The sequence below is a fragment of the Medicago sativa genome, chromosome 3 (assembly GCF_051527215.1).
Source record: "Medicago sativa cultivar Bolivia chromosome 3, Bolivia_mono, whole genome shotgun sequence".
NCBI lineage: Eukaryota > Viridiplantae > Streptophyta > Magnoliopsida > Fabales > Fabaceae > Medicago > Medicago sativa.
Genome location: NC_140751.1, coordinates 50,547,687 through 50,573,914, shown reverse-complemented (window position 1 = coordinate 50,573,914; position 26,228 = coordinate 50,547,687). Strand labels below are relative to the sequence as shown.

General features: G+C 32.8%; 5 protein-coding genes across 5 annotated transcripts; 1 reads left to right on the top strand and 4 right to left on the bottom strand.

Moving 5' to 3' along the window:
- Nucleotides 1-1,287: 1,287 nt before the first annotated feature.
- LOC146938053 (uncharacterized) lies at nucleotides 1,288-4,722 on the bottom strand. The gene is made up of 2 exons (XM_085749574.1): nucleotides 2,732-4,722; nucleotides 1,288-1,644 (listed from the first exon to the last, which is right to left on the bottom strand). The coding sequence occupies exons 1-2, from the start codon at nucleotides 4,720-4,722 to the stop codon at nucleotides 1,632-1,634; spliced, it is 2,004 nt and encodes a 667-aa protein (XP_085605700.1). The 3' UTR covers nucleotides 1,288-1,631.
- Nucleotides 4,723-6,688: 1,966 nt separating this feature from the next.
- On the top strand, nucleotides 6,689-7,726 carry LOC146938052 (uncharacterized). The gene has a single exon (XM_085749573.1). It carries the CDS (start codon nucleotides 6,689-6,691, stop codon nucleotides 7,724-7,726), a length of 1,038 nt encoding a protein of 345 aa, XP_085605699.1.
- Nucleotides 7,727-17,014: 9,288 nt separating this feature from the next.
- On the bottom strand, nucleotides 17,015-19,828 carry LOC146938051 (uncharacterized). Its single transcript, XM_085752096.1, has one exon. It carries the CDS (start codon nucleotides 19,496-19,498, stop codon nucleotides 17,216-17,218), a length of 2,283 nt encoding a protein of 760 aa, XP_085608222.1. The 5' UTR covers nucleotides 19,499-19,828; the 3' UTR covers nucleotides 17,015-17,215.
- Nucleotides 19,829-19,989: 161 nt separating this feature from the next.
- On the bottom strand, nucleotides 19,990-21,891 carry LOC146938050 (zinc finger CCCH domain-containing protein 39-like). The gene is made up of 2 exons (XM_085757816.1): nucleotides 20,877-21,891; nucleotides 19,990-20,377 (listed from the first exon to the last, which is right to left on the bottom strand). Exons 1-2 carry the CDS (start codon nucleotides 21,460-21,462, stop codon nucleotides 20,214-20,216), a joined length of 750 nt encoding a protein of 249 aa, XP_085613942.1. The 5' UTR covers nucleotides 21,463-21,891; the 3' UTR covers nucleotides 19,990-20,213.
- A 2,200-nt stretch (nucleotides 21,892-24,091) lies between these two features.
- Nucleotides 24,092-25,582, bottom strand: LOC146938049 (uncharacterized). The gene is made up of 2 exons (XM_085749572.1): nucleotides 24,583-25,582; nucleotides 24,092-24,285 (listed from the first exon to the last, which is right to left on the bottom strand). The coding sequence occupies exons 1-2, from the start codon at nucleotides 25,580-25,582 to the stop codon at nucleotides 24,092-24,094; spliced, it is 1,194 nt and encodes a 397-aa protein (XP_085605698.1).
- Nucleotides 25,583-26,228: the final 646 nt, after the last annotated feature.

Here is a 26,228-nt window from a genome sequence, read left to right as displayed (position 1 = left end):
CTTATAGCTTAACCAAGATTTTGGGTTTGAATACAACCTTGAACATGTCACAACATTAAAACTCTTAGGGATAGTCTACCACTTATTTGAGTCCCACAAAATTCGAGGAATTAATCTCTGCATTTGCGCGTGGAGGATATCTAGTTTAAAATAAAAAAAAGGACTTAAATTCAAGACATTAGTAGTAAATTGTAACAACTTCCTAGGTTCTAGTAAAAAAAAAAAAAAAAAAACCCTCCTAGCCTTAGTAGTATATTGTTAGTACTCCCTCCTAGCCAGTTATCTTCTCTTTTCACTAGCTTATATCAAACATGTTGCTTTTGGATTGTGGGTAGTTTTTAAGAAAATGATTAGTAGAATTGATTTTAATGATGAAATTACTATTATTTATTAAAACATTCTTATTAATTGTAGTTATTGGAATATTTAAGTGAAGTGAAATTCAATAAATAAAAGGTATATTAATGGAGAAAAAAAAATTGTTGATTTATATTATAAAGTGACAATTATTTTGAAATAGAGAAGAAATACAAAAGTGACACTTATTATACTTTTCTTTGACAACAAAAAGAAAGTCATCATAGAGTTTGCTCCACATATATTCGTTGAGGGTGCTTGACATACAAAAGATTGTAACAATGACTGAGATTGTTGAGGCATTCCTCATGGTCTGGTTTTATGATTTGAAATGGCCTTCTAAAAAAATCAAAAAGTTATATAAACCTTTATTATCCTTAGAAATTCGTCAAAGTCGTCGTAAAGTTACATTGTTGATGTCCATGATCTTCCCACATATTTCTATTTCTATGTGATAATATCCAGGAACGATAAAGATAGGTGCTTCCTATACCGAGCGTCCAATCTTCAATTCGAGAACTCGATCTACATTGAATAGCAAACTTGTACTACAATCCAGAGTGCAAATTAAGGACACGTTATATAGGAAGAATAACAAGTTGACCATTGATCCAAAAGTTGTGGTAGGCTACGAGACAAACACGAGAGATATTTTATCTGGGGGAACCAAGACTAACACTGCTCCTCTGAAAATCCAGGGGAGCACAAACTAACACAAACTAAGTCGATGTAAAATTTAAACAACGTGTCAACTCGTTCTAATATATGAAACTTATCCGCACAAGGTGCTGGTCGCCGTCAAGTTTTATAATTTTGTAAATATGATAGTGTTTAATTTATGATCCAAATTTATAGGGATCACTAGTAAAAAACTGAGCACTGGTTTGTGGGCTAGCTTTACAAAAGAATGACACTGACTTGTCTCTTCATAAAACAACACTGCAGTGTTGAAACAAACAAATAAAAAGTTGTCTGCAATTTTCCAAGTCATCTACACTTGAGCTATGATATTTCTTAGAATCAAGTTTTTGGATGCTCGAAAAAGTGGTTCATGAATCATTTTTAAGGATTACTCATCACTTCATTTCTCTAATTGATTGAATAAAGTCACAATTACTAGGGATTACAGATGATAATTATGTTTTCAACTATTACCAAACATGCTATCTATAATTCTACTAAGTTAACAATGTTAAGGTGGTGAAAAAGGCTTAAAATCAAAACCTCTGCAAAAAATTCCACGTTCCCTTGAAATCCATTTCTGCTAAGCTGCTTCACTGCAACAACCTGCAATATAACAAATAATTTACTTAGGATGTTACTCACAACCTTCATGAAATAGCTGTTTTCCTTAATATATATTTCCCATCTTCTATAAACAAAGAAAAAGAATATTTTAATATGAAAATTGTGTAATTATGTCATATTGGACTAATCCAATCAAAATACTTCATCTTATATGTTTTGATGCTAAGTAGGAGAGGAAGGCGTATGAGTAACCTTTGCTAAAGGCCAACCGAAAAGACACATCAAAACTTCAAAACCGCGAAGTATATAATTTGGTATGATGATAACTATTAGAGACAAATAACTAAATTTATTCACAAAGAGAGTGTGCAAGGAGCACAACAAAACTCGCGGGCAGGACAAGAACAAACATGGGGCACTGATATACCAGAAAACCCCATTGTCAAATGACAGTAGCACAGAAACTACAAACAGGGCGCAAAAACACCCTAAACAAACAACCCGCCCAAGCCCTATAAACATGGAAATGAGGCAGCCACATAAACAAGGAATTGAGGCTGCCATATACCAAACTGGCAGCACACCAGGAAACAAACCGCAGCAGACTAAGCATACCCCAACGTCAACCACCTCCACACAAAAACAGCCTCACAAAAATAACTTGTTACAAAGAAAACCACCTTTTCCCCCTACATGGGGTTTGAACCAACCAATAACTTGAAAGTTTGAGGTTCTACCTTGCCAATAACAGTTTCATAGGTTTAACAATATGTAATGTCAATTTAAAATTACTTTCAATAACATTAATATAGTTTACTATGGCAAATGAAATTAGTAATGTTTTAACTTCCCCAACTGGAACAATATAATTTAGCACTTGATTAGAATTTCATTGATGAAAATTCAGATATCAAACTTAATATAAAATAACTTTGAGATGAAAGATCTACATATTCTCTAAATAACCAACTACATTCCTATAAGAAGGTACCAATTGATAGCTATGTTTCTATGTAATAATCAAGTAAAATCATGACAAACTACCAACATTAAGAAATATGTACCATAAAGAAGCAGTAAGGGTTTAACTATGATGCACCAATAACATTTTCAACTGAGGCCTAACCTTGCCCTCTTTCGCTTTCTTTGCACTCTCTCGAGCTGTTTAATTCTTTGTTCAAGTTCAGCTATGCTTACTTCAGATAAATAGCCGTAGCTTTCCATTTGAGTCTCAGATTTAACAACTGTGTCACTTGACAGCCTTGCTTCTTTGCTCCCATTTGAATCTGCTTCAAACTGAACATTTTCCGACACATGCTTACAATCCTCAACAGATATCAAAGGAGTCAGAGTGTTATGTTTTGGAGGTAATATTGATTGAGCATCAGAATCAACATCTTTCACAGCTATCAAACCATCTTCAACAAAGTTTTCAGAGGACATAGTTTTCAATAGTTTAGGAATTGAACCAGAAGTGTCATCATCATGAATAACATTTCCCCGATCAGCATCATCAACAATATTTCCCCCATCAGCATTATCAACAATATTTCTCCCATCAGGATCAATAATTCCCCCAACCTTCATACCATCTTGAACAAAACCAACATCATCGTCAACAATATTTCCTCCATCAGCATCAATATTTCCCCCAGCTTTCATACCATCTTGAACAGAAGGAACAACATTATCGACAATATTACCACCCTTGCTAGATTTTGAACCATCATCACTAGATTTTCCAACAGTAAGAGTGGAGCCAACAAGTTTACGAAGATAATCAGAAGGAACATCAATAATATTGTCACCCTTGTTAGCTTTTGAACCATCATCACTAGATTTTCCGATGGTAATAGTGCAGCCAACAAGTTTAGGAATAAAATCAGAAGGAACATCCTCACCAACAATATTATATCCCTTGCTCGTTTTTAAACCATCATCGCCAGATTTTCCAGAACTAACAGTGCCACGGCCAACAAGTTTAGGAATCTCGGCATGAGGTCTATATTTCGATGAACTTGCAATTCTGTTCTGGGGCACATCATTCTTAACGAAACCTTGAGGACCCAATACTGATTTCTTCCACCACTTTGCATAACAAGTGGTAACACCAGCCTTAAAAAATCTAGATGGAAAATAATATAAACTTGTATCAGAAAAAGGTCTGCAATAATTTTCCCAAGCAATGACATTAGTCTCTCTGAATCTAGATACATAACCAGGAACATCTTGATCAAATCCAAATTGCATAGAAACTCTATGTGGTAGATATTGCTCTATAGAATCAAATCCAACTAGCTCAGAAACTCTCAAGCATATAACAAATGACAACATTTGTTTATCCGCCAAATCTTTCATAGACGGTACACAAATTTCATCCTTTGGATAAAACACTCCACACTTATCAGCATATCTAACATAAGGACGCCAAATAAAATTATCAACAGCTGAATCTAACGCCAACCTCACATTGTCGATTTTCAAAGCATTAACCAAATGCCACTTCAATAATATATGGTCTTCATTATTGATCAACATGGGTCGTGGTTGCAAATTTTTGAACCTCTCCCACAACCAAACTTGAACCAAGTAAAAGGGTGATTGCAGATTAACATCAACATGACATTTTTTGAAATCAACAATTTGTTTCTTAAACCAACTCAAATCGTTATATAAGCTAGCCAAAACAGCAGGTGCCAAAGCAATAGTATTGCCTCTAGCCAGATGAATAGCAATAGGAAACAAACAACTTTTGACCAACATGTTTTTATGAGGAAAAACAAAAATTGACAACCAAGTAGCTAGAAATGCTTCATGTTCAATTTCATTACCTTTACCAATGAAAACATCCATCCACATTGAGGTGGTAGGGGCTATACTGTCTATCAATCTTGCCTCTTTTTCAATGCTGATGAGCTTCTGTTCCACCTCTTTCATTTCTTGATCTTCAAGTGGTTTGAAAATAGGATGACCAAAGAGAGAGTAACCTCCCAAAACCACGACATCCTCCAAAGTGATAGTTGCTTCACCAAATGGAAACACAAAGGTATTTGTCTGAGGACACCATTTGATCTGGTATTTGTTTGGGTGTTTTGGTTTGTGGCCATTGATTTTCATTAAATCAAATGGTTTGTCTGTCAGATGAGTGACAGTTTTAAAAAATCAATATCTATGAAGCACGGATTTCAACATTGACATCTAACATGAGGTAAACATAAACACAAACATTGCTAATGTAAAAAACTTAGGACACTGACACTGCACATATATTAATTTAACTAATATTATTTATAAAAAATATAAATTAAGAATCATAATATATAGGGTTAAATATGTTTTTGTTCTCTATAAATATGTCAATTTTTTGTTTTAGTCCCCTAAAAAATTTCTTCAAATTTTAGTTCCTAAAATTTTTTACATCTTCACTATTGGTCTCTTCTTTAAAGTAAACTCATATATAGAATTCATATTTTTAATAAAATTTTGCAGAAAATTCATAATATTATAAAAATCTCACCCAAAAAAAAACATGAATTTAATATGAATTTTTATATTTTTTACGGTTAAAAATTCATATTTAATTTGTGTTTTGTTAAAAAATTCTTTTTTTTTTGAAATTTATTTTACAATATTCTGCACATTTGTGCACAATTTCATTAAAAAATAAATACAAAAATTAACTTAAAAATAGGGACCAAAAGTAGTGATTGAAAATTTTATAGGGACTAAAAGTTGAAGAAAAATTTTAGAGGGACTACAACAAAAAAATTGGTATATTTATAGGGATAAAAAAACATATTTAACCCTAATATAAGTTGGTATATAAGTGCATACAAATTGATCAATTTATTTCATTAAAAAAACAAAATACGAACATTTATTTATCCTCTACTTTAGAAAAAACTAATAATGTTGTAATCGCATTTAACGTATTTAATCTCTCATCATTTAACAAAGCTTTAAAACATCTTTAACTCTTGTAGATGTGCCCTAGGAATCGCCGTGTGTTTAGCTCAGTTGGTAAGGACATACATAATATATATAAGGCTCGAGGTTCGAACCCTGAATACAACCAAAAAAAAAAAAAAAAAACTCCTTGGTGTTCTTTAGCTCACTAACCGGACTATAATCATTATTGTGGACCATCAATGACTCAAGGACATTACGATTTATCCATAATAAAAAAACTAATTAAAAATTAATTATTTTAATTAATTTATTTCAATTATAAAAAAATTTCTTTTGATATGCCACGTGGCGTGTCATGATTGGTCCACATGGCACACTGTTAGTTTTTGTTTTTTTAACTGAGACATAAGAGAAGGATTAAAACCAAAAATTTTATAAACTGCAGGGACCAATACCAAACAAAAAAAAAGTGCAGGGACCAATACCAAAATTAGGTGAAAGTACATGGATCAAACACACATTTAAGCCTAAAAAAAATGATAACAAACATGGTTTGTGGTTGAGAATGACAGACTACGTTGGCTTGTCTCTTCACAAAAACAACATTGTCACGTTGAAACAAAAAAATGTAATCGTTCATGAAGGTCTTATGGATTCATATTGTTTTCTTGGAGTCATATATAGAAAAAGTTGTAATAATATTAAACAAAAAAAGCTCTAGACATTAGTAAAATTGTTATAATAAATTATATAGACATAATTATTATTATAGTTGAAATATAGACATAATTATTATAGTTGAAATATAGACATAATTATTATAGTTGAAATATCTATCCAAATTGTCAACTTACAATAGTAAGTGATAATTACCTATTACCTAGGTAAATGTCAAATTAGAATAGTGAAACAAATAATTTCACACATGTAATAGTGGTAAATTTAGTAGTATAAATACCACACTTTGGTTCATGTAAAAATACACCATTTTGAGAAATCAAAATATATCATCCTACTTCTTTCTCTCTTGATTTACTTAGTTTATAAAGTAGTAACTTATATTATCTTATTAGTTCACTAATATCATAAAATAAGTATTTAAACATCTAAATCTTTAACATGTTATCTGCACGATCGTTTCTACCGGAAGTTTACACTACTGCTAGATATAATCATGTCAAATGTTAAGCACCAATTCAAAATTTTAAACATAACTGGAGACAACTACATAACTTGGAACAACAACTTAATTGAGTATCTCGCATGTGAGGGACTCGACAAGATTCTTGAAGGAGACGATTTGGGAGATGTCCCAGAGGAATTGGCAAAGAAAAAATCAAAAGTAAATCGTATAATCAAGCACCACATTGATGATGGATTACAAACAGAGTATTCGAATGCAAAAGATCCCAAGATTTTATGGGACAAAATTAAGGCAAGATTTGGGCATCAGAAGAAAGTCTTATTGCCCTCATTAATGGATCAATGGAACAAATTAAGGTTCCAAGATTATAAAACTGTTGTTGCATATAACTCTGCTATGCATCAAATTATTGCACAATTAGAATTTTGTGGCAAAACTATAACTGAAAAGGAAAAGTTGGAGAAAACATTCTCAACTTTCCATGCATCTCAAGTGATATTGCAACAACAATATAGAATGAGGGAATTTACTGAATACTCTGATTTGGTTACAGCTCTTCTAGTGGCTGAACAAAATAATGAGCTGCTCATTAAAAACCACCAGTTGCGTCCTACAGGAACAATGGCATATCCTGAAATAAACGCCACAACTTTTAATCAAGGGCGTGGTGGTTATAATCGCCAAAGAGGACGTGGTGGCTATGCTCGTTTTGGTGGTCGTGGTCGAGGCAGAAGTCATGGTCGAAACCATTTTCGTGGTGGAGGCCGTGGAAGAGGTTATATGAATTATAGGCCTCTCAAATATGACCAAACCAACAAGAATCATCAAGGTAAAGGTAAAAACATCCAGGAAGGTCCCTCTAGAAATCATGATGATCGTTGTTATAGATGCGGAAAGAAAGGTCATTGGTCTAAAGCATGTAGGACACCAGAGTACCTGTGTAAAAGATACAAAGAATCTGTTGATGGAAAGGAAAAGGAGGTTAATTTTAATGAAATTGAACCCAAGAATGATACTACCTGTCTTGAGGCTGCTGATTTCATAGGAGAAGATATTAATATGGATTAACTAATGAATTAATATATATATATATATATATATATATATATATATATATATGTATGTAATGTGTGTTGTGTATATTTTTAAGAATTTGCATGTTGTGTGACTATGTAATATTTTCATGATCTAAATAAAATAATATTGTTGAATATGTTGTATTATCTTACCCTCTCTTTTATTTAATCTTATTTTTATTTTAAGAAGGATAGAAATGGATCATGACAAAGACATTTGCATTCCAGACAGTGGAACTACCCATACGATCCTCAAAAGTAAGAAATATTTCACCAAAATATTTCCTACTAAAGGTGTAATAAACATAATCTCAGGTCCAGCAGATTTAATTGAAGGAACAGGTAATGCTATGTTCATATTACCAAATGGGACGAAGTTTGTCATTAATAATGCTCTATACTCTCCGAAATCAAAGAGAAATTTGTTGAGTTTTAATGACATATATAGTCAAGGATATGATACTGAAACTACAACCGAAGGTAATATGAAATACATTAATATTACTATTAATATTTTGGGAAAGAAGAAAATTTTAGAAAAACTACCAAAATTACCTTCTGGATTACATTATACATATATACATGAAATTGAATGTAATTTAATGGTAAAAGAAGATCCCAAAACTATGACTTTATGGCATGACCGCTTAGGTCACCCTGGTTCAACAATGATGCGTAAAATAGTTGAAAGTACTCATGGTCATTCATTGAAAGGTTTAAAGCTTACAAAAGGAGATAGACCATGTGAAGCTTGTTCTCTTGGAAAATTAATAACAAAACATTCACCAGGCAAGATTCAGACAGAATCACCCGCATTTCTTGAAAGAATCCAAGGAGATATATGTGGACCCATCCATCCACCGTCGGGACCATTCAGGTACTTTATGGTATTAATTGATGCATCTAGTAGATGGTCACATGTCTGTTTACTGTCAAGTCGTGATATGGCATTTGCAAAATTTCTTGCACAAATAATTAAATTAAGGGCACAATTTCCTGATTATACTATAAAGAAAATTAGACTTGACAATGCCGGTGAATTTTCATCTGAATCATTTAATAATTATTGCATGTCAATTGGAATTACTGTTGAGCATCCTGTTCCTCATGTACATACACAAAATGGTTTAGCTGAGTCATTAATCAAACGTCTTCAATATATTGCTAGACCTTTAATAATGAGAACTAAGCTACCAGTTACAGTTTGGGGTCATGCAATTTTACATGCTGCAGCACTCATACGTCTAAGGCCAAGTGCTGACCATAAACATACCCCTTATCAACTTGCAATTGGTAAAGAACCAAATATCTCTCATTTAAGAATTTTTGGTTGTGCAGTATATGTACCAATAGCTCCACCACAAAGAACAAAAATGGGACCTCAAAGAAGGTTAGGAATATATGTGGGGTATGAATCACCATCGATTATTAGATATCTTGAACCTTTAACAGCTGATGTTTTTCAGGCAAGATTTGCTGATTGTCATTTTGACGAAACAAATTTTCCAACACTAGGAGGAGAAAATAAACCATTGGAAAATGAAATAACATGGCATGTACCACATTTATTACATCTGGACCCATATAATAAATCATGGGAAGAAAATGTAAAGAAAATAGTACAATTACAAGATTTAGCAAATCAACTACCAGATTCATTTATTGATTTAAAAAGGGTGACAAAGTCACATGTACCAGCTGTAAATGTCCCATCTCGGATTGATATATCAAAACTAAATGATGTAGCAAGTACATCTAAGGCACGCTTAAAGCGTGGTCGACCTGTAGGTTCCAAAGACAAAAATCCCCGAAAAAGAAAAGGAACAGAAAAGGTGAATATGATCGAAAGTGATCTTGAAAAGACACTAGATAGTGATAAATCTGACAATGAAAAGTGTGCTCTCAAAAAAGCACAAGATGATGATAATGAGATCATTGATAATGAAACTGAAAATAAGAATGACCTCGAGATTTCAATTAATTATGTTAATACGGGAAATTTGTGGAGCCGAAAAGACATAAATATTGATGAAATATTTTCATTTTCCATTGCATGTGAAATTACAAATGAAAATGATGATCCCGAACCCAGATCTGTCAATGAATGTCAAAATAGACATGATTGGAAAAACTGGAAAGATGCAATAGATACTGAATTAAAGTCTCTTAAAAATCGAAAAGTATTTGGACCTATTGTGGCTATACCTGAAGGTATGAAACCTGTTGGGTATAAGTGGGTTTTTGTAAGAAAACGAAATGAGAAAAATGAAATTGTAAGATACAAGGCCCGTCTTGTTGCACAAGGTTTTTCCCAACGACCAGGTATTGATTATGAGGTAACATATTCTCCTGTTATGGATACCATTACTTTTCGTTATTTAATTGGTTTATCAGTATTTAATAATCTTGATATGTATCTTATGGATGTTGTTACTGCTTATTTATATGGCTCACTTGATAATGATATATACATGAAAATACCGGAAGGACTTAAGATGCATGATACATCAAAACCAAGAGAAATGTATGCAATTAAGTTGCAAAGATCATTATATGGATTAAAACAATCCGGGCGTATGTGGTACAATAGGCTAAGTGAATATTTGCTTAAAGAAGGATACGAGAATAATCCAATTTGCCCTTGTGTTTTTATAAGAAAAACAATATCCGGTTTTGTAATAATTGCTGTTTATGTTGATGATTTAAATATCATTGGAACTACTAAAGAAATTAAAGAAGCAAGAGAGTACTTAAAGAAAGAATTTGAAATGAAAGATATGGGGAAAACTAGGTTCTGCCTTGGTTTACAAATTGAGTATACTAAAAATGGTATATTGGTACATCAATCAAATTATACAGAAAGAGTGTTAAAAAGGTTTAACATGGACAAGTCAAACCCTTTGAGTACTCCAATGATGGGAAGAACACTTAACATAGAAAAGGATCCTTTTACACCTAAGGAAGATAATGAAAAGGGTCTTGGCTCTGAAGTGCCATATCTAAGTGCCATTGGGGCACTCATGTACCTTGCTAACTGTTCAAGACCTGATATAGCTTTTGCAGTAAATTTACTGGCGAGATTCAGTTCATGTCCTACAAATAGACATTGGAAAGGAATAAAACATATATTTCGATATATACGAGGTACATCTGATCTTGGTTTGTTTTATTCTAAAAATACAAAACCAGTTTTGCTTGGCTATGAAGATGCAGGATATTTGTCAGATCCACATAATGCTAAATCACAAACAGGATATGTGTTCACATATGGTGGCACTGCAATATCATGGAGATCTCAAAAGCAAACGCTTGTAGCAACTTCTTCAAATCATGCTGAAGTAATAGCCCTTCATGAAGCAAGCAAAGAGTGTAGATGGTTACGTTCGGTTTTGCAACATATCCAAGGAGCGTCTGGTTTAACAGTTGATAAAAATCCAACAATCTTGTATAAAGACAATGCTGCATGTGTTACTCAAATGAAAGAAGGTTACATCAAAAGTGATAGAACCAAACATATCCCTCCTAAGTTCTTCTCATTCACACAAGAACTTGAAAGAAACAAAGAAGTGGATATTCAATATATTCGTTCGAGTGATAATGTGGCAGACCTCTTCACAAAGGCGCTCCCTACATCAGTTTTCAAGAAGCACATACGAAATATTGGAATGCGTCATCTTCGAGTTCTTTAAAAAGGAACAACATGTGTTTAGTTGAGGGGGAGCATACTGTTGTACTCTTTTTCCCTTATTAAGGTTTTTATCCCAATGGGTTTTTCCTAATAAGGTTTTTAACGAGGCAACATATGTTTCAATCAAATTATCCTCAACAAGACTTCAATGGAGCACCATGATAGATATTTCAAAGGGGGAGTGTTATAATAAATTATATAGACATAATTATTATAGTTGAAATATAGACATAATTATTATAGTTGAAATATCTATCCAAATTGTCAACTTACAATAGTAAGTGATAATTACCTATTACCTAGGTAAATGTCAAATTAGAATAGTGAAACAAATAATTTCACACATGTAATAGTGGTAAATTTAGTAGTATAAATACCACACTTTGGTTCATGTAAAAATACACCATTTTGAGAAATCAAAATATATCATCCTACTTCTTTCTCTCTTGATTTACTTAGTTTATAAAGTAGTAACTTATATTATCTTATTAGTTCACTAATATCATAAAATAAGTATTTAAAATTATTTAACAGGTTTTACATATTAACAAATTTTTTAAATATCATTGTTTTTGTTTCTTTTCATCCATAATTTCGGCGTTATGTGGTATTTTATCTTCATATTTAAAATTGAAACAATAAATCATCATTTATTGAAATAAAAAATGTTAAATTTTATAAAGAGATGATTATTTTTGTGAAAGTGATAAAATATTTAACAAAAGTACAATTAAGCCTAAAAGATAAAAACACTATAAATAATTAATATATTCCTAAAAAATTAACCAATTGGTAAGAGTTCATTTTTTTAAGGAAAATTAGTAAGAGTTCATATTAGATTTGGTTTATCAGCCATTCAATATATCCATTTATCAAATGGATATGATTACCTATGTTTTAATTTTCCACTCTTAATAAAATTATTATATTTTTACTTAATTTCAATACTCTCTCAGATCTCAATTATAAATCAAAATACCTAAATATAAAAATTTAGTTGTATCAATTATTATTATTGGTTTCATAAAAAATATAACATTCTCAAAAGTGTCATCTATTAAAACTTTCTTTCATGAGAATATAAAAGTCATTAAAAATAAAGTTACATGAATTAAAATATATTTTAGGATAAATAACATTTTTTTTATAAATTGACATCCTATTGAGGACACACCATAGATGTATTAAAATGAAAAGTAGGATCAAAAAAAGGAGGGGGGCGCAACCAAACCATCAGAATGTTAAGACAATCTATAACATATAAGACCTAGTCTATTCTTAACTAAATCTTCACTAATCTGAACATGTGTGAAAGACCACCAAATAAAATAATTATAGACAGGCCTAAAGTACCCAACTTATCTGGGCAACAGTTTCCCTATCTGAACATATAGGACATCATGAAATTCATTAATTGCAATAGAGTAAGATAGTTAAGCCATCTATTTTTGATATCCAAGGAACAATTTGAATTACTTGATGGCTAAGGTAACCATTTTTGAATTACTTTCAATCCAAATATTATGCCAATTTTTCTGGTAAGCACATTCCATTGCAAGAATGACTTCAATAATCTAAGCAAACAGAGCATTACAATTTGCAAGGTTTGAAACAAAACAACCAATACTCTCTCCGTGATTGTTTTTGTAGATGCCTACAGAAGCTTTTGGTCTTGGCTTGCCTTAAGTTATGCCATCAGTGTTGCACTTTATCCAATTATGGATAGGTGGCTGTCAAATAACCTCAATAATTTTGGTGTTTTTTGATGATGAGTATCCATTTTAAAAGCTTTCTAAATAACAAAATCAAAGATAGTTGGACCATTTGTTAGTTTTGTAAGGTTACCAGATAGAGAAGCTTGAGTTGTGATCATAGCAATAATTGCATTTCTTGCAAGTCTTGGGGGTTTTTTTTGTTACAAAAGTCGTGAATTATTGAATCTGATTATTTCTACAATACCACATAGGATAAACAACATTAAATAGAGACAAAGTAAGTTATATTTGATTTGAGATTAAAAAAATTAATTATTTATTTATATTTAAGATTGGAAAGAGTCCCTAAAAAAATATTGGAGATAGTATTTTTCTCGGAAACAAATTATCTATGAAGAGAGAAAAAAATGAGAAAAGAATTTTCTTTAATATCTTCCCTCAATTTTATTTTATTGGAGATCAAGGGTCACAAATTAAAACACTCTAAATTAATATCCTTTTACTTTACCGTAATTCTGATTTCCAAATCATTATTTTCCATTTTTCGAAAAGAACCATCCCTCATTCTCAAAAGTTCCTAATTGAAACCAACATACCCAAACACGGGGAATAAAAATGTATAAGATATGTGTCAACTCCCTCGATTGAATGTAGAATTGTTTTTCATTATAAAGACTGAACTCATCTAATATCATAATCTATATGGAACCTTTTGAAGTTAAAGTGTGACCAAAATATGGAGCATAAAAAAGACATAAAGTAAAGTGTGACAAAAAAAATTCTCTCTACCAAAATAATAATACATTTTCTTTAGTTCATTTGTCTCCATAATTTTAGGGTTGAACGTGATCCTAGTTGATGAAAAAAGATTTTGTAACATTGATTTTCCTATCCCTAAAGAAGCAAATAAAACGATTTAAGTAAATGAATAGATTTTTACTTTTCAATCATATTAAACAATCAAGTTGATAATTGTAAACAAAGATTTTAATTCTTCAACATAATATTTGAAGAGAGTACATTCAAACTGATATCTCTTCAAAATGAGTTGACAAATAATCACAATTATAATTAAATACCATAGTATATTCCATATTAAAATAAAAAATAAAAACAAATAAAGGTAACTCATTCGAATTCAATTCAATGGCATTCATTTTAGTTCTTGTATTATATCTTTTGTATTCTCTTTCAATACCAACTCAGTTGGTTTAATTTATTCCCTTCTTTAAGGCTCCCACAAGTATAACTTCTTTCACTGAATCCTTAATTATTATTTTTGTTTTTGTGTGGAGGGATTAAGGAATCTAGAAAGGTTAATTGGGTTAAGAGAGATAAGGTGTATCTTGTTCAATATATAACTTCTTCCATAGAATCCTTAATTTAATTATTATATTTATTTTTGAATTTGTGTAAAGTTTAAGACATAAATAAATCGTAAATTGATAATATGAAAACTGAAATATTTTTCATTGAAGTGTCAATACATGCAACAATAATGATTTATTCAATTGAAAATCGTAATTTCATTGTCTATAACATGGAATTTATTCTACTACATTAAAAACAGACACATAACATTGACATAATGGATAAACAGCTTAAACGTAACCAAGTCACTTGTAAATGTTATTTCTCTATCTTCACAATCTTTTTGACCGGTTGAACAATTGCGTCAGATGTCCCGCAATCTTCGTTTATTGGCAACATTCTCTTCTTAGGAGGTGCAAATGATTATGAATCTGAGTCAATAACATCTTTCGCATTCCTGTGGAGTTATGGAACTTGTTTCAGAAAACTTATCCACTAAATCCTTTCATAAAAATTGTCCAAAGAGTACATTTAAGCTTACCCAAAATACATGTTTAAAAAAAACAAACAGACAAAAAATTAAGCTTAGCAATTTGAATCCAGTTAAATGACATTCATTTTAGATTTTCCACCATCTCTTTCATATTCTCTTTCAACACCCACTCAAGTCATGACTCCAATTACATCTGCATATATAACACAAATTAAAATATTGATTAAATTACAATTTAATATTATAAGAATATAATGTATACTTGAATCATATTAAACAAAACGCGTTTTATTAGCATTAAAAGATCTAAACGGTTACTTAATTATTAAACCTATTAATTCAACCTTTAAGAAAATTATACAACGTTTAATTCAACCTATTAGCATTGAAATACCATTAAAAAACAAAATATATATGAATAAGAAAAATCAAGGTTGAAAAAAATTTATATTGAAAAATTAAACTATTTTCACCAAAAAGTAATTAATTTATTATTGTATTATTGTAAATAAACAATATCAAATAATCCAATTGATACGAAGAAAGTGATAGTCACTTACCAACCAAGTAGTTATTGTAAAAATCATTGAAAACATCATATGCATGTGTAAACGAATACACGTTTGTTGAGACCAAAGCAGTTTTAGATAGTTTGACTTTTGTGTTGATTGTGAAATTCAGTTTGTATTTGCCGCGTGATGGTTGATACGAACCACTGTTGCAAGCAACATCAAATGAGGAAATCGTGAACACCATTCCCTCTTGGAGTTGCTCCTTAAACTTGTAGATCAATATTCTTTGTATAGACGCACCAATTCGATCAGCCTAGATAACAAATATTAAAACACTATACTTTAAACAAAAAAAAATACAAAAAAAACAAAAAACAAAAAAAAAAAACGATATGAAAAAAGTACCTTTCGATCCATTAGAACCAACTCCATGGAAAATGGTAGTTTTTTATTTTTGTAGTCTTGAACAAACCAAGAACGAACAACCCTCACAACCAATGTCCATGATTGTTTTCTTGGCGAAACATCAAAGATGAAGTCGTGTTTCGTAGACATTTTCCATTGCAATAGAAAAAAATTACAGAAATAACTTAGAATATAAATATCAGAGAACAGTAAAAGAAGAACTATATTTTGTGATTGTTGTGTACTCGTACCTAAAAGCGCTACTATTTATATAGAAAAATAGTACCATAAATAAGTTGTTGGGATGCTGGTTGTTGCATCATTAGCCGAAACTGGTAAGACATTTGGTAAAAATACTAGAACAGTTAGAAGAAGATACAAGGAAAGCAAACAGTTTTGATTGTTATAACCGTCTTGTAATTTTTTTTAACAATATGCATATACAAGTTATCACACGAAAACGAGCAAGATATTTATAAAACGTTTGCAACCACGATTGTCGCTTAAACGTTAAGAATTTTGATGTCTCCACCATCACAACTGCAGTTGTGCATTAACTATGTTTGACTGCAACATTATGGATTGAGACATGACCACAATTTAAAACCTTGAATGAGAAATGTACAAATCATCAGCAAAAACCAAGAGGAGAAACAGGGTGGAAAAGATGAAAATAATAATAGAATAGTTGATTATTCGTAACCATTCTAGTTAAATAGCGAAAATTGAACATATCACTCTTGCTCCATTATACCCCATCTAGTATAAAATATTGTGAAACAGCGGCTATATATAGCCGCTATAGAATTGTTGTGCAGCGGAATTTGAACAAACTGAAATTTCCCACGATCTACAATTGACAACACTGTGTAAACCTCAGATAGAACAGCATAATCATTAGTGGAAGGCAGGTTACGGCAGCTAGCCAAAACTCTGGCATACAAGCATGGAATTGTGGTCTATGGCAGAAACATGCCGGATATAATAGCTATTGTAGCCTATGGTGGCTGGCCCAAGATCCTCCATGCCTTGGTGCCGCTATGGCGACAATTTAACAACATTGAGATAAAGTAATGAGTAATCATACAGACAAGTGGTTCATTGGTTTAAAAAAAAAAAACAGCATCTGATGAATGAACAAAATACCAAATGCTTATTCAGAACCAGCTTTAACTATAAGCAAGTCAAATCCTATATTTGCTTCATTCACTTTGATATTTCCGTGATCTACAATATAACCCTAAGTTTAGTACCTTCATATAAATCGACTAGTACTAATTACTACAATTGAAAGCTACTATCATAGGTTGCACAACAAAAAGGGAACTATTAGCAATCAAATAAAATAATTGTTGGATCAAACATTTTCAACCTTTTGACCAAATCTTGCTTCTTTAAGCTTAGAAACCACTCTTTCAAGCTTCTCAATCCTGTTTTCAAGATCAATTTCCATGTCTAGTGTAAAGGGCTCAATATTTTCCCCATTGATGTCATTGACATCATTTCTATCATAAAGTGGACTCTTGGTTTCGTCTTCATCACCACATCCAGTTATTTCACCATCCACATTTGATGATATAAAATCACCAAATTCAGAACTAGACAAGGAGACTTCGTTTCTGATAGCATAGCTACAGCTTACAATAGTTTCCGACACATGCTTACAATCCTCAAAAGATATCAAAGGAGTCAGAGTGTTATCTTTTGGAGGTAAAATTGAATGAGCATCAGAAACAACATCTTTTTCAGTTATCAAACCATCTTCAACAGAGTTTTCAGAGGATTTAGTTTTCAATAGTTTAGGAATTGAAGCAAAAGGATCAGCATCATCAACAATATTTCCCCCAACTTTCATACCATCTTGAACAAAAGGAACATCATCGTCGACAATATTTCCCCCATCAGCATCAGTTTTTCCCCCAGCTTTCATACCATCTTGAACAGCATTATCAACAATATTACCACCCTTGCTAGATTTTAAACCATCATCGCTAGATTTTGCGATAGTAACAGCGCAGCCAACAAGTTTAGGAACAAAATCAGAAGGATCATCAACAATATTGTCACCCTTGTTAGTTTTTGAACGATCATCACTAGATTTTCCAATGGTAATAGTGCAGCCAACAAGTTTAGGAATCTCAGCATGAGGTCTATATTCTGATGAACTTGCAATCCTGTCCTGGGGCACATCATTCTTAACGAAACCTTGAGGACCCAATACTGATTTCTTCCACCACTTCGCATAACAAGTGGTAAAACCAGCCTTAAAAAATCTAGATGGAAAATAATACAAACTTGTATCAGAAAAAGGTCTGCAATAATTTTCCCAAGCAATGGCAGTAGTCTCATTGAATCTAGACACATAACCAGGAACATCTTGATCCATTCCAAACTGCATAGCAACTCTGTGTGGTAGATATTGCTCTATAGACTCAAATCCAATTAGCTCAGAAACTCTCAAAAATATAACAAATGACAACATTTGTTTATCCACCAAATCTTTCATAAACGGCAAACAAATTTCATCCTTTGGATAAAACACTCCACACTTATCAGCGTATCTAACATAAGGACGCCAAATAAAATTATCAACAGTTGAATCTAACGCTAACCTCACATTGTCAATTTTCAAAGCATTAACCAAATGCCACTTCAATAATACATGGTCTTCATTATTGACCAATCTGGGTTGTGGTTGCAAATTATTGAACCTCTCCCACACCCAAACTTGAACCAAGTAAAAGGGTGATTGAACATTAACCTCCAACACCGAGGGAAATCTACAACCACCAACAGGATATTTTAACAAACCAATTATTTTTTCCTTAAACAACCTTAAATCCTTATATATGCTAGCTAAAACAGTTGGTGCCAAAGCAATAGGAATCCCTCTAGCAAGATGAATAGCAATAGGAAACAAAGAACTTTTGACCAACATGTTTTTACAAGGAAAAACAAAAACTGACAACCAAGTAGCAATAAATGCTTCATGCTCAACTGCATTACCTTTACCAATGAAAGTATCCATCCACTTTGATGTGGTAGGGGCTATACTCTTTGTAAACCTCGCCTTTTCTTCGATGTTGATGAGCTTCTGTTCCACCTCTTTCATTTCTTGATCTTCAAGTGGTTTGAGAACAGGATGACCAAAGAGAGAGTAACCTCCCAAAACAACAACATCCTCCAAAGTGATAGTTGCTTCACCAAAGGAAAACACAAAGGTATTTGTCTCTGAACACCATTTCTCAACAACCCCAAATAACAAGTTTTGATCTTTCTTGATGCGGCTCTTAGTACTCATAATAGCATCAAAGATTCCAACTTGCTTCCAAACTGATTCATATTTGGGTTTAAGTTCATCAACCCAGTTAACCCATTTTGTGTGTGGGTAGCTCCACCCAATAAAGTTGATTTTGAATGGCCATCCCTCTGGAATAAAAACAGGTGATGAAGATGGATTGAAGGTAAGTTGATGAGTGGAAGTTGTAGCAATGGGTTTGAGAAAATGAGCATTTCTGAAAGTAGGTTCACCACCACCACCATGAGTAGAAGGTGAAATGATGAAAGCTTCCTTCATTTCAAAGATGGTATTTTCCAATGGTTGTTCATGATTATTGATGGGTTTGAGATTATTCATCATAAAGCTATAATCTTTAATTAGATTGTGATAGAAAAGATTTAAGCTTGAAAGTTGAAACTTATCTAAGAAGTAGTTTTGAAAAATGGTTGCTTTGATTTCTTAGTATGGTACTGTGTGATCCTCAGAGTAATGCTAATGTAGTAAATGTGCACAATACCCAAATTGCCCTTTATTGTCTTTTAGCATGAATATTTACATGAAACTTAGTCAACTTAGGACATTCTGATTAGTAATATAGATAATATAGTGACATTCTGATTTTTAGCCCAAAGTTTTAAGATTTGAGAATTTTTGTTTTGGTTGTACTAAAGATAAATAACACAAGCATATGCATATATCAGTTAATAAAACAATATTATAGCTATGACTATCACTGTCATGAGTTTGATAAAAAAGAGTTTAAAACCATATTATACAAAATGTAATTCACAACCAAATGTATAAGACAATCAAATTTTTTCATATATGACTGTAAGCAATTAACAATTTAACTCGTCTAAGACTTGAACTTTGGCTCAGAAATTTGAACAATGTTAACCCTACCCAGCCCAGAATCCCACAAAAAGTTTCTGAAATCCATCAAAACACCGCTACAAACTGACAAATGTGCACGTCTCTGACCATAAAACTATTACAATTAACAGTAAAAAATCCTTATCCAATGAAGTGAGTTTCCAAGAGCACAAAATTCAACTCAGGTCTCCTCTGCACTTGGCTAGTTGGGTAGAATAAGAGGTGAATCATCAATCCAATCAACATATATAGTATTAATCTTCTTGTTTAATTTCCACCAAAGTAAAGGCTTCGTCTTAGCTTGCTCCACTTCCTTTGCCACACCTAGACTTGTTGGGATGCTGGTTGTTGCATCATTAGCCGAAACTGGTAAGACATTTGGTAAAAATACTAGAACAGTTAGAAGAAGATACAAGGAAAGCAAACAGTTTTGATTGTTATAACCGTCTTGTAATTTTTTTTAACAATATGCATATACAAGTTATCACACGAAAACGAGCAAGATATTTATAAAACGTTTGCAACCACGATTGTGGCTTAAACGTTAAGAATTTTGATGTCTCCACCACCACAACTGCAGTTGTGCATTAACTATGGCAGCTGGCACAACATCCTCTATGCCTTGGTGCCGTTATGGCGACAATTTAACAACATTCAGATAAAGTAATGAGTAAATCATACATACAAGTGGTTCATTGCTTTTAAACTGAAACAACATCTGATGAATGAACTAACTTAGGAGGGGCAAATTTATGTCACAAACCAAACATGAAAATATCACACACAACAGCAAAAACCACACACAATCAAACACTATAATTTGTACATCATATCACAGAAAATGAACCACCAGTATTATCATTACCTGCTTCTCCGTGAGCATAGTGACAGTCGTCCCCAAAGGGACAACGCCCTGTTTGCTGCCACATGGGACACAGCTTAATCTTCCAGTAAGTACCCCTTGTTGGCTTGTTCACAGACCTATTGCCTTCCAAATTATTAGAACCATCTCCGATACTTCCAATGCTTAATGCACAGGACTCTCTTGATTTCCAAGAATCATCCCTAAGCCTATGAAGAAAACAACACTTGTCACCATAAGGACATTCCTCACCATTGTAGTATTTCTTGCATAGCCCCATCTTGTGAATGATTTTCTGATCGTCATCCAGAAACTGCATCCATTCCTTGCTGCGAGAGCCAGCTAGCTCCTTCCAATTCGGCAATGGCTTCCTTATCTCACCAACCCCGTGAGCATAGGTACAATGTTCACCTTTCGGACAATTACCAAACCTGAACTTATGACAAATACGAGTCTTGAAGAAAATGTCGCCTGTTTCTTTGTTTGATGGAAGAGGGCATATGAATGCATTTGAATGATTGTTTTCAGAAATTCTTGCCCTCTTGTTCTTTGGAAACATGATATCGCTGTGGTGGTCTGGAAAAGTCATGACTATTGATAAAGGATGAAAAAGATTTCGATAAAACTCAGTGAAATGTCAAGTCTTTTTTTATTTGATTATTGTTGATCAAGGAGATCAAGAATCAGAGAAAATTTGTAACCAAATCCATTGGTGACATGCAATTAGATGCAATGAATGTTGATCAAAGAATCAATGACTGACAATGAAAAGAAAAGAGAAAGAAACTATAAAGACAAGATATGTGGAAGACCTAGATGCAGTTGTTGATTATTGTTGATTAATGATCAAGAATAATAGCTACGGACAAAGACATGCGATTGGAGGCAATGATTAACACTGAAAAGCAAGAGAGAAAGAAAGAGCAATATTTGGAACTATAGAGACAGAAATTTGGAAGACAAATATATATATAGGGAGGAGGCAATAGCGAGGTTTAATATTTTGTAAGTTGGGATCACAAAGTCAAAAACCCAGTCACTGTTACATTCACTAATCAGTGATCCTAATCATTATGAAGCCCTCCAGTAAAAAAAAAAATACTAGGAAGTCATGTTACTCAAAAAATGAAGACGTATCTTACTCCATACTCGTGAATATGTGTATCTTAGAAGTATCAAAATTATTTTTTTAATTTAAAAAAAATCATCCGATACTCATAAAATATTTCATGAATTTTATAAAAAAAAATACTTAACTGATATATATCCTAAAAACTATGAAGATATCAAAATATAGATGTAGACATCCAAACCCTCTCATCTAAAATGCAAATCCCAAATATATCATTATTGTCCTTTCTAATGTTGAACTTGAAATATCAAAATTTATAAATAAATTTAGAGAATAATTCCCTCTCAAAAAAATGTAGAGAATAATTTAAATCATTAAAATGTGTATAAATAAACGGAAACCTCAATGATGAAAATGATATTCAAATAAGCACTCTCACATATCATTTGTAACTCTCACATGCACAACTTCTATGAAATTGGATTTATAATAAGACAGTGAAGAACATTTACAATGGGGGAATTCCTCCCATAGTTAAAACTCTACAAATAGGCACTCCCATTATATCTGAGTTAAGATAAATGATTAATGTTATGCAAAAGTCTTCGAGTCAATTGCATGTCTCAGCGACATGGAGTTGTGAGGGAATTTATTTGTTGAGGGATTGGTGACCGGGAAGAACATTCGCTTCCGAGTTATGTTGAATCACAAGGCTCGGTAGTGTTTAGGATATCGTTGTTGTTGTGGTTCTTGCACGTTTTCCAACCACCCGTGTGATGAAAAGATTGAGAAAGTGTTTCCCACAGGTGATGCCAATGTCCTATCTATGATCGTAGATGATGGACAAATTAAGTAGGTGTTCCGCGACAAAATGTGGAGGTCCTTCATGGGAATAGGGATACCTGAAAAGTCACTTCATTGCTTAAGTTAGTGAGAGCTTAAGGAGCTTTGAGGTTTTTCAAATGAGAGTGTACCATTTTTTACAGTGGACAACTCCTTCTATAGATGGTATGAAGTTGCCACGTACGCGTGAGACCGATAGGCATTTCCGCCTTGCCCGACATGTAACTTGGACTGCCGTTTGATGATAACCAAAGGATTTAAATTGCATGTGGGTTCTTTTTTATCTATTTTACAGGCTCATATTAATTATGATGCTCTACTTCTAGTTATGGAATGAGCGTTTTTATTGGGTCTTTATGCCTCAAAATTGAGTTTTACCCTAGTCCAAAGGATGTATCGTAATAAATTTTGTAGGTACGAGGCAATGTTGCACCAAAATTGGAGAAATCATGCTCTTTGCAACTACACAAAAAGCTAAATCTGTACAAAACTCAATTTTTCCTTTTTACCAAATATAGTAATTTTCTCATACAGGACAAAGCGCCCATGAATGTTGTGCTTGTGGACCACTAGTTTTGTCTTAAATATAAACTTTATTTTAAAAATGTGTTTAATCACATTTCTAAATTATTAGCTTTTTTTGCAGGGAAAATTACTAGATATATATGACTATCTTTTTATAAGATAATTCTAGTTAATATATTACTTTTTTATTTTATTATTTATCTAAAACTTCAATTGAGTGACAAAATTAAAAGAAAAATTAATGTATTTAAAATGCCTCTTTATAAACTCTTATCAAGAGTATTATTTATCCGATGTTGGATTTGGGTTTTTCCCAATAGTAAGGACACCAATAACCTCACAAAAAAAAAAGTAGGAATACTGATAAAAAAAATTGATAACATATATGGCTTGTGGCTACCTAGCAAGGAAACCAAATTGTATTGTTTATTCACAAAGATATGTTGAAATTTTCCATAAAGGTCTTGTGGATTCACATTATTTTGTTGTAGTGATAATGTAGAAAAACTGATTCTGGTATGTAACGGCTCGAAAGATTTATGGACAGTAGAAAATTGAGCATGAAGCCTTGGAATTGAAACTAATAACAACAAAGTCCGATGGCATGCTTCTGTTTATGTGTTTGGGACTGTTCTGGTGTTAATACTTAATACTGCTAGTATCACATGGTTAGTAAGAAATTAGTTAGGAGTTGGCTACTCAAATCTTTTATGTCTAGCAAAATGACATATATCACAAATTGCATTATTATCAACAGTAATGTGAGAATACAACTGACTCATCTCGACAAATGTCCTAACCTAAAATGCCATAAGGATTTTTCTGGAATAGAACTAGAACCACTTTTATTGACTAATACAAAAGAAACACTAGAAGGAACGTGAAAAGTAGAAACAGAAGCAGGACTAGAAGTAGAGCCTTGTGTTGCATCATCAAGCGTCAACCTAAACAAGCCTTCTGAGATTTCAGGTCCTGCAGAAGTCATTTGTTATTATAGAAAAAACAAACACAGTTTAGATACTGATATGAGATTTAAAGAGAAATCAGGAGTATAAAGAACATTGGTGAGGTATAGTGTGGGAGAAAAAGTGACAGCTGCATATTTTGCTATGACAGATGAACCATTTGGTAAACAAACATTTATGGGACGAATTTTGTAATAAGAGCTGGACCAATGTAAAGAGGAACAAACATGATCATTGGCTCCTGAGTCAATGATCCAAAATTGGGATTTAGTGTTTATAGAACAAGAAACACTAGAAACAATACCTGAAATGGTAGGACCAGATGATGAAGCAAATATATGATTGGAACTAGGAGAAGGGGTAGAATTACTACTGGAGGAAGCAGGTAGTAAATTTGTCTGTTGAAGTAAAGCCATGAGTTGAGTGTACTGATCTTGAGAAATACTGAATTTGTTCCTTGTTGAAGTATCTTCATTAGTTGAAGATTGAAGATGTGTCTCTATACCATCACTGCTAGACACATTTGCAGAAACATTTTGTCTCCCAAAATGGGGAGGAAAACCATGTTTCTTATAGCAAGTTTCAATGGTGTGACCTGACCTATTGCAATAAATACACAATCTGCTAGGTTTACCAGAAGAACCATTATAAGATCCTTCGCCACGAGGTTGAAATTTTCTGGAATCAGCAGCATTTATGAGAGTATTAGGATCATCAGCAGATAGAACAGGATCACGTTTAGGGAGTAAAGCAACATTGTTAATTTCTTCTTGCACAACCATAGAATAAACCTTGTTAAGAGAGGGTAAAGGTTCCGCAAGTAAAACCTGAGATTTTACAACTGAAAAATTATCATTTAATCCAGTGAGGAATTGAATTACTTGATCTTCAAGACGAAAAATACGAGCTGAACGCATAGCATCCCATCTACACTGCTGAGGACAACTGCATGCTGGCATAGGCCTGTGAGAATTCAGTTCTTCCCATAACCCTTGCATCTCATTGATGTAGTCAAGGACTGATTTAGAACCCTGCTTGAGATTGTTGATTTCAGAACGCAAATTTGCAACGCGAATACAATCTACCTTTGAGAATCGTTCTTTGAGATCTTGCCAAACGTCAATAGCGTTCTCAAGAAACACAATAGGCTGTGCAATAGGAGGAGTAACAGAATTAAGAAGCCAAGTATGAAGCAAATAATTGCATCGTTCCCGCGCACTGTGATTCAAGTCAAGAAGATCAGGAACAGGGAAGGAACTGCCAATGAAAACCAATTTGTTCTTGGCCCCCAGAGCTCTTTGCATTGATCGCGACCAAGAGAGATAATTGGATCCATTCAGTAAGGGAGTGATTATCACAGAGTTTGGACTTTCGCTGGGATGAATATAGTAGACAGAATCAACATCAGCATTGGAAGGTCGAACAGGATTCACGCGCGGAGGCGTTGTGGAAACGAGAAAATGTAAGAAAATAGGTATAAGGATCGAAAGAAAATGCAAGAAAAAACTGCAATATGAAGAAGGATTGCAGAACTTGCGAAGAAAATCAAAGAAAAACAATGAAAAACAATGAAAATCACAGAAGAAATCATCAAAGATTAAAGGAGAATCAATTGATTTGCGACTGATACCATATTATGAGATAACAATCTGAGAAAATTTGAGAGACAAACTGAAAGTAAAAGAAGAGAAAATATTCATTGAATCTTATTGAATGATGATTGTGCTTACAATATGTATATATAGAAGTTATCGTCTAACTAACTATGAGATAGCTTCTGTTACAAATAACTATCACTCTAAGTAACTTCCTACAAATTAGGAGATGCATAACTGTCATCAAAGTAATTACAGCTGGCAGTCAAACTACTCTAACTAGAGATTAAGGTAACTGACGACTATTAGTGTGTTAAATGTCTTCAGTAGCTTTATCTTGGTTATGTAATACCTT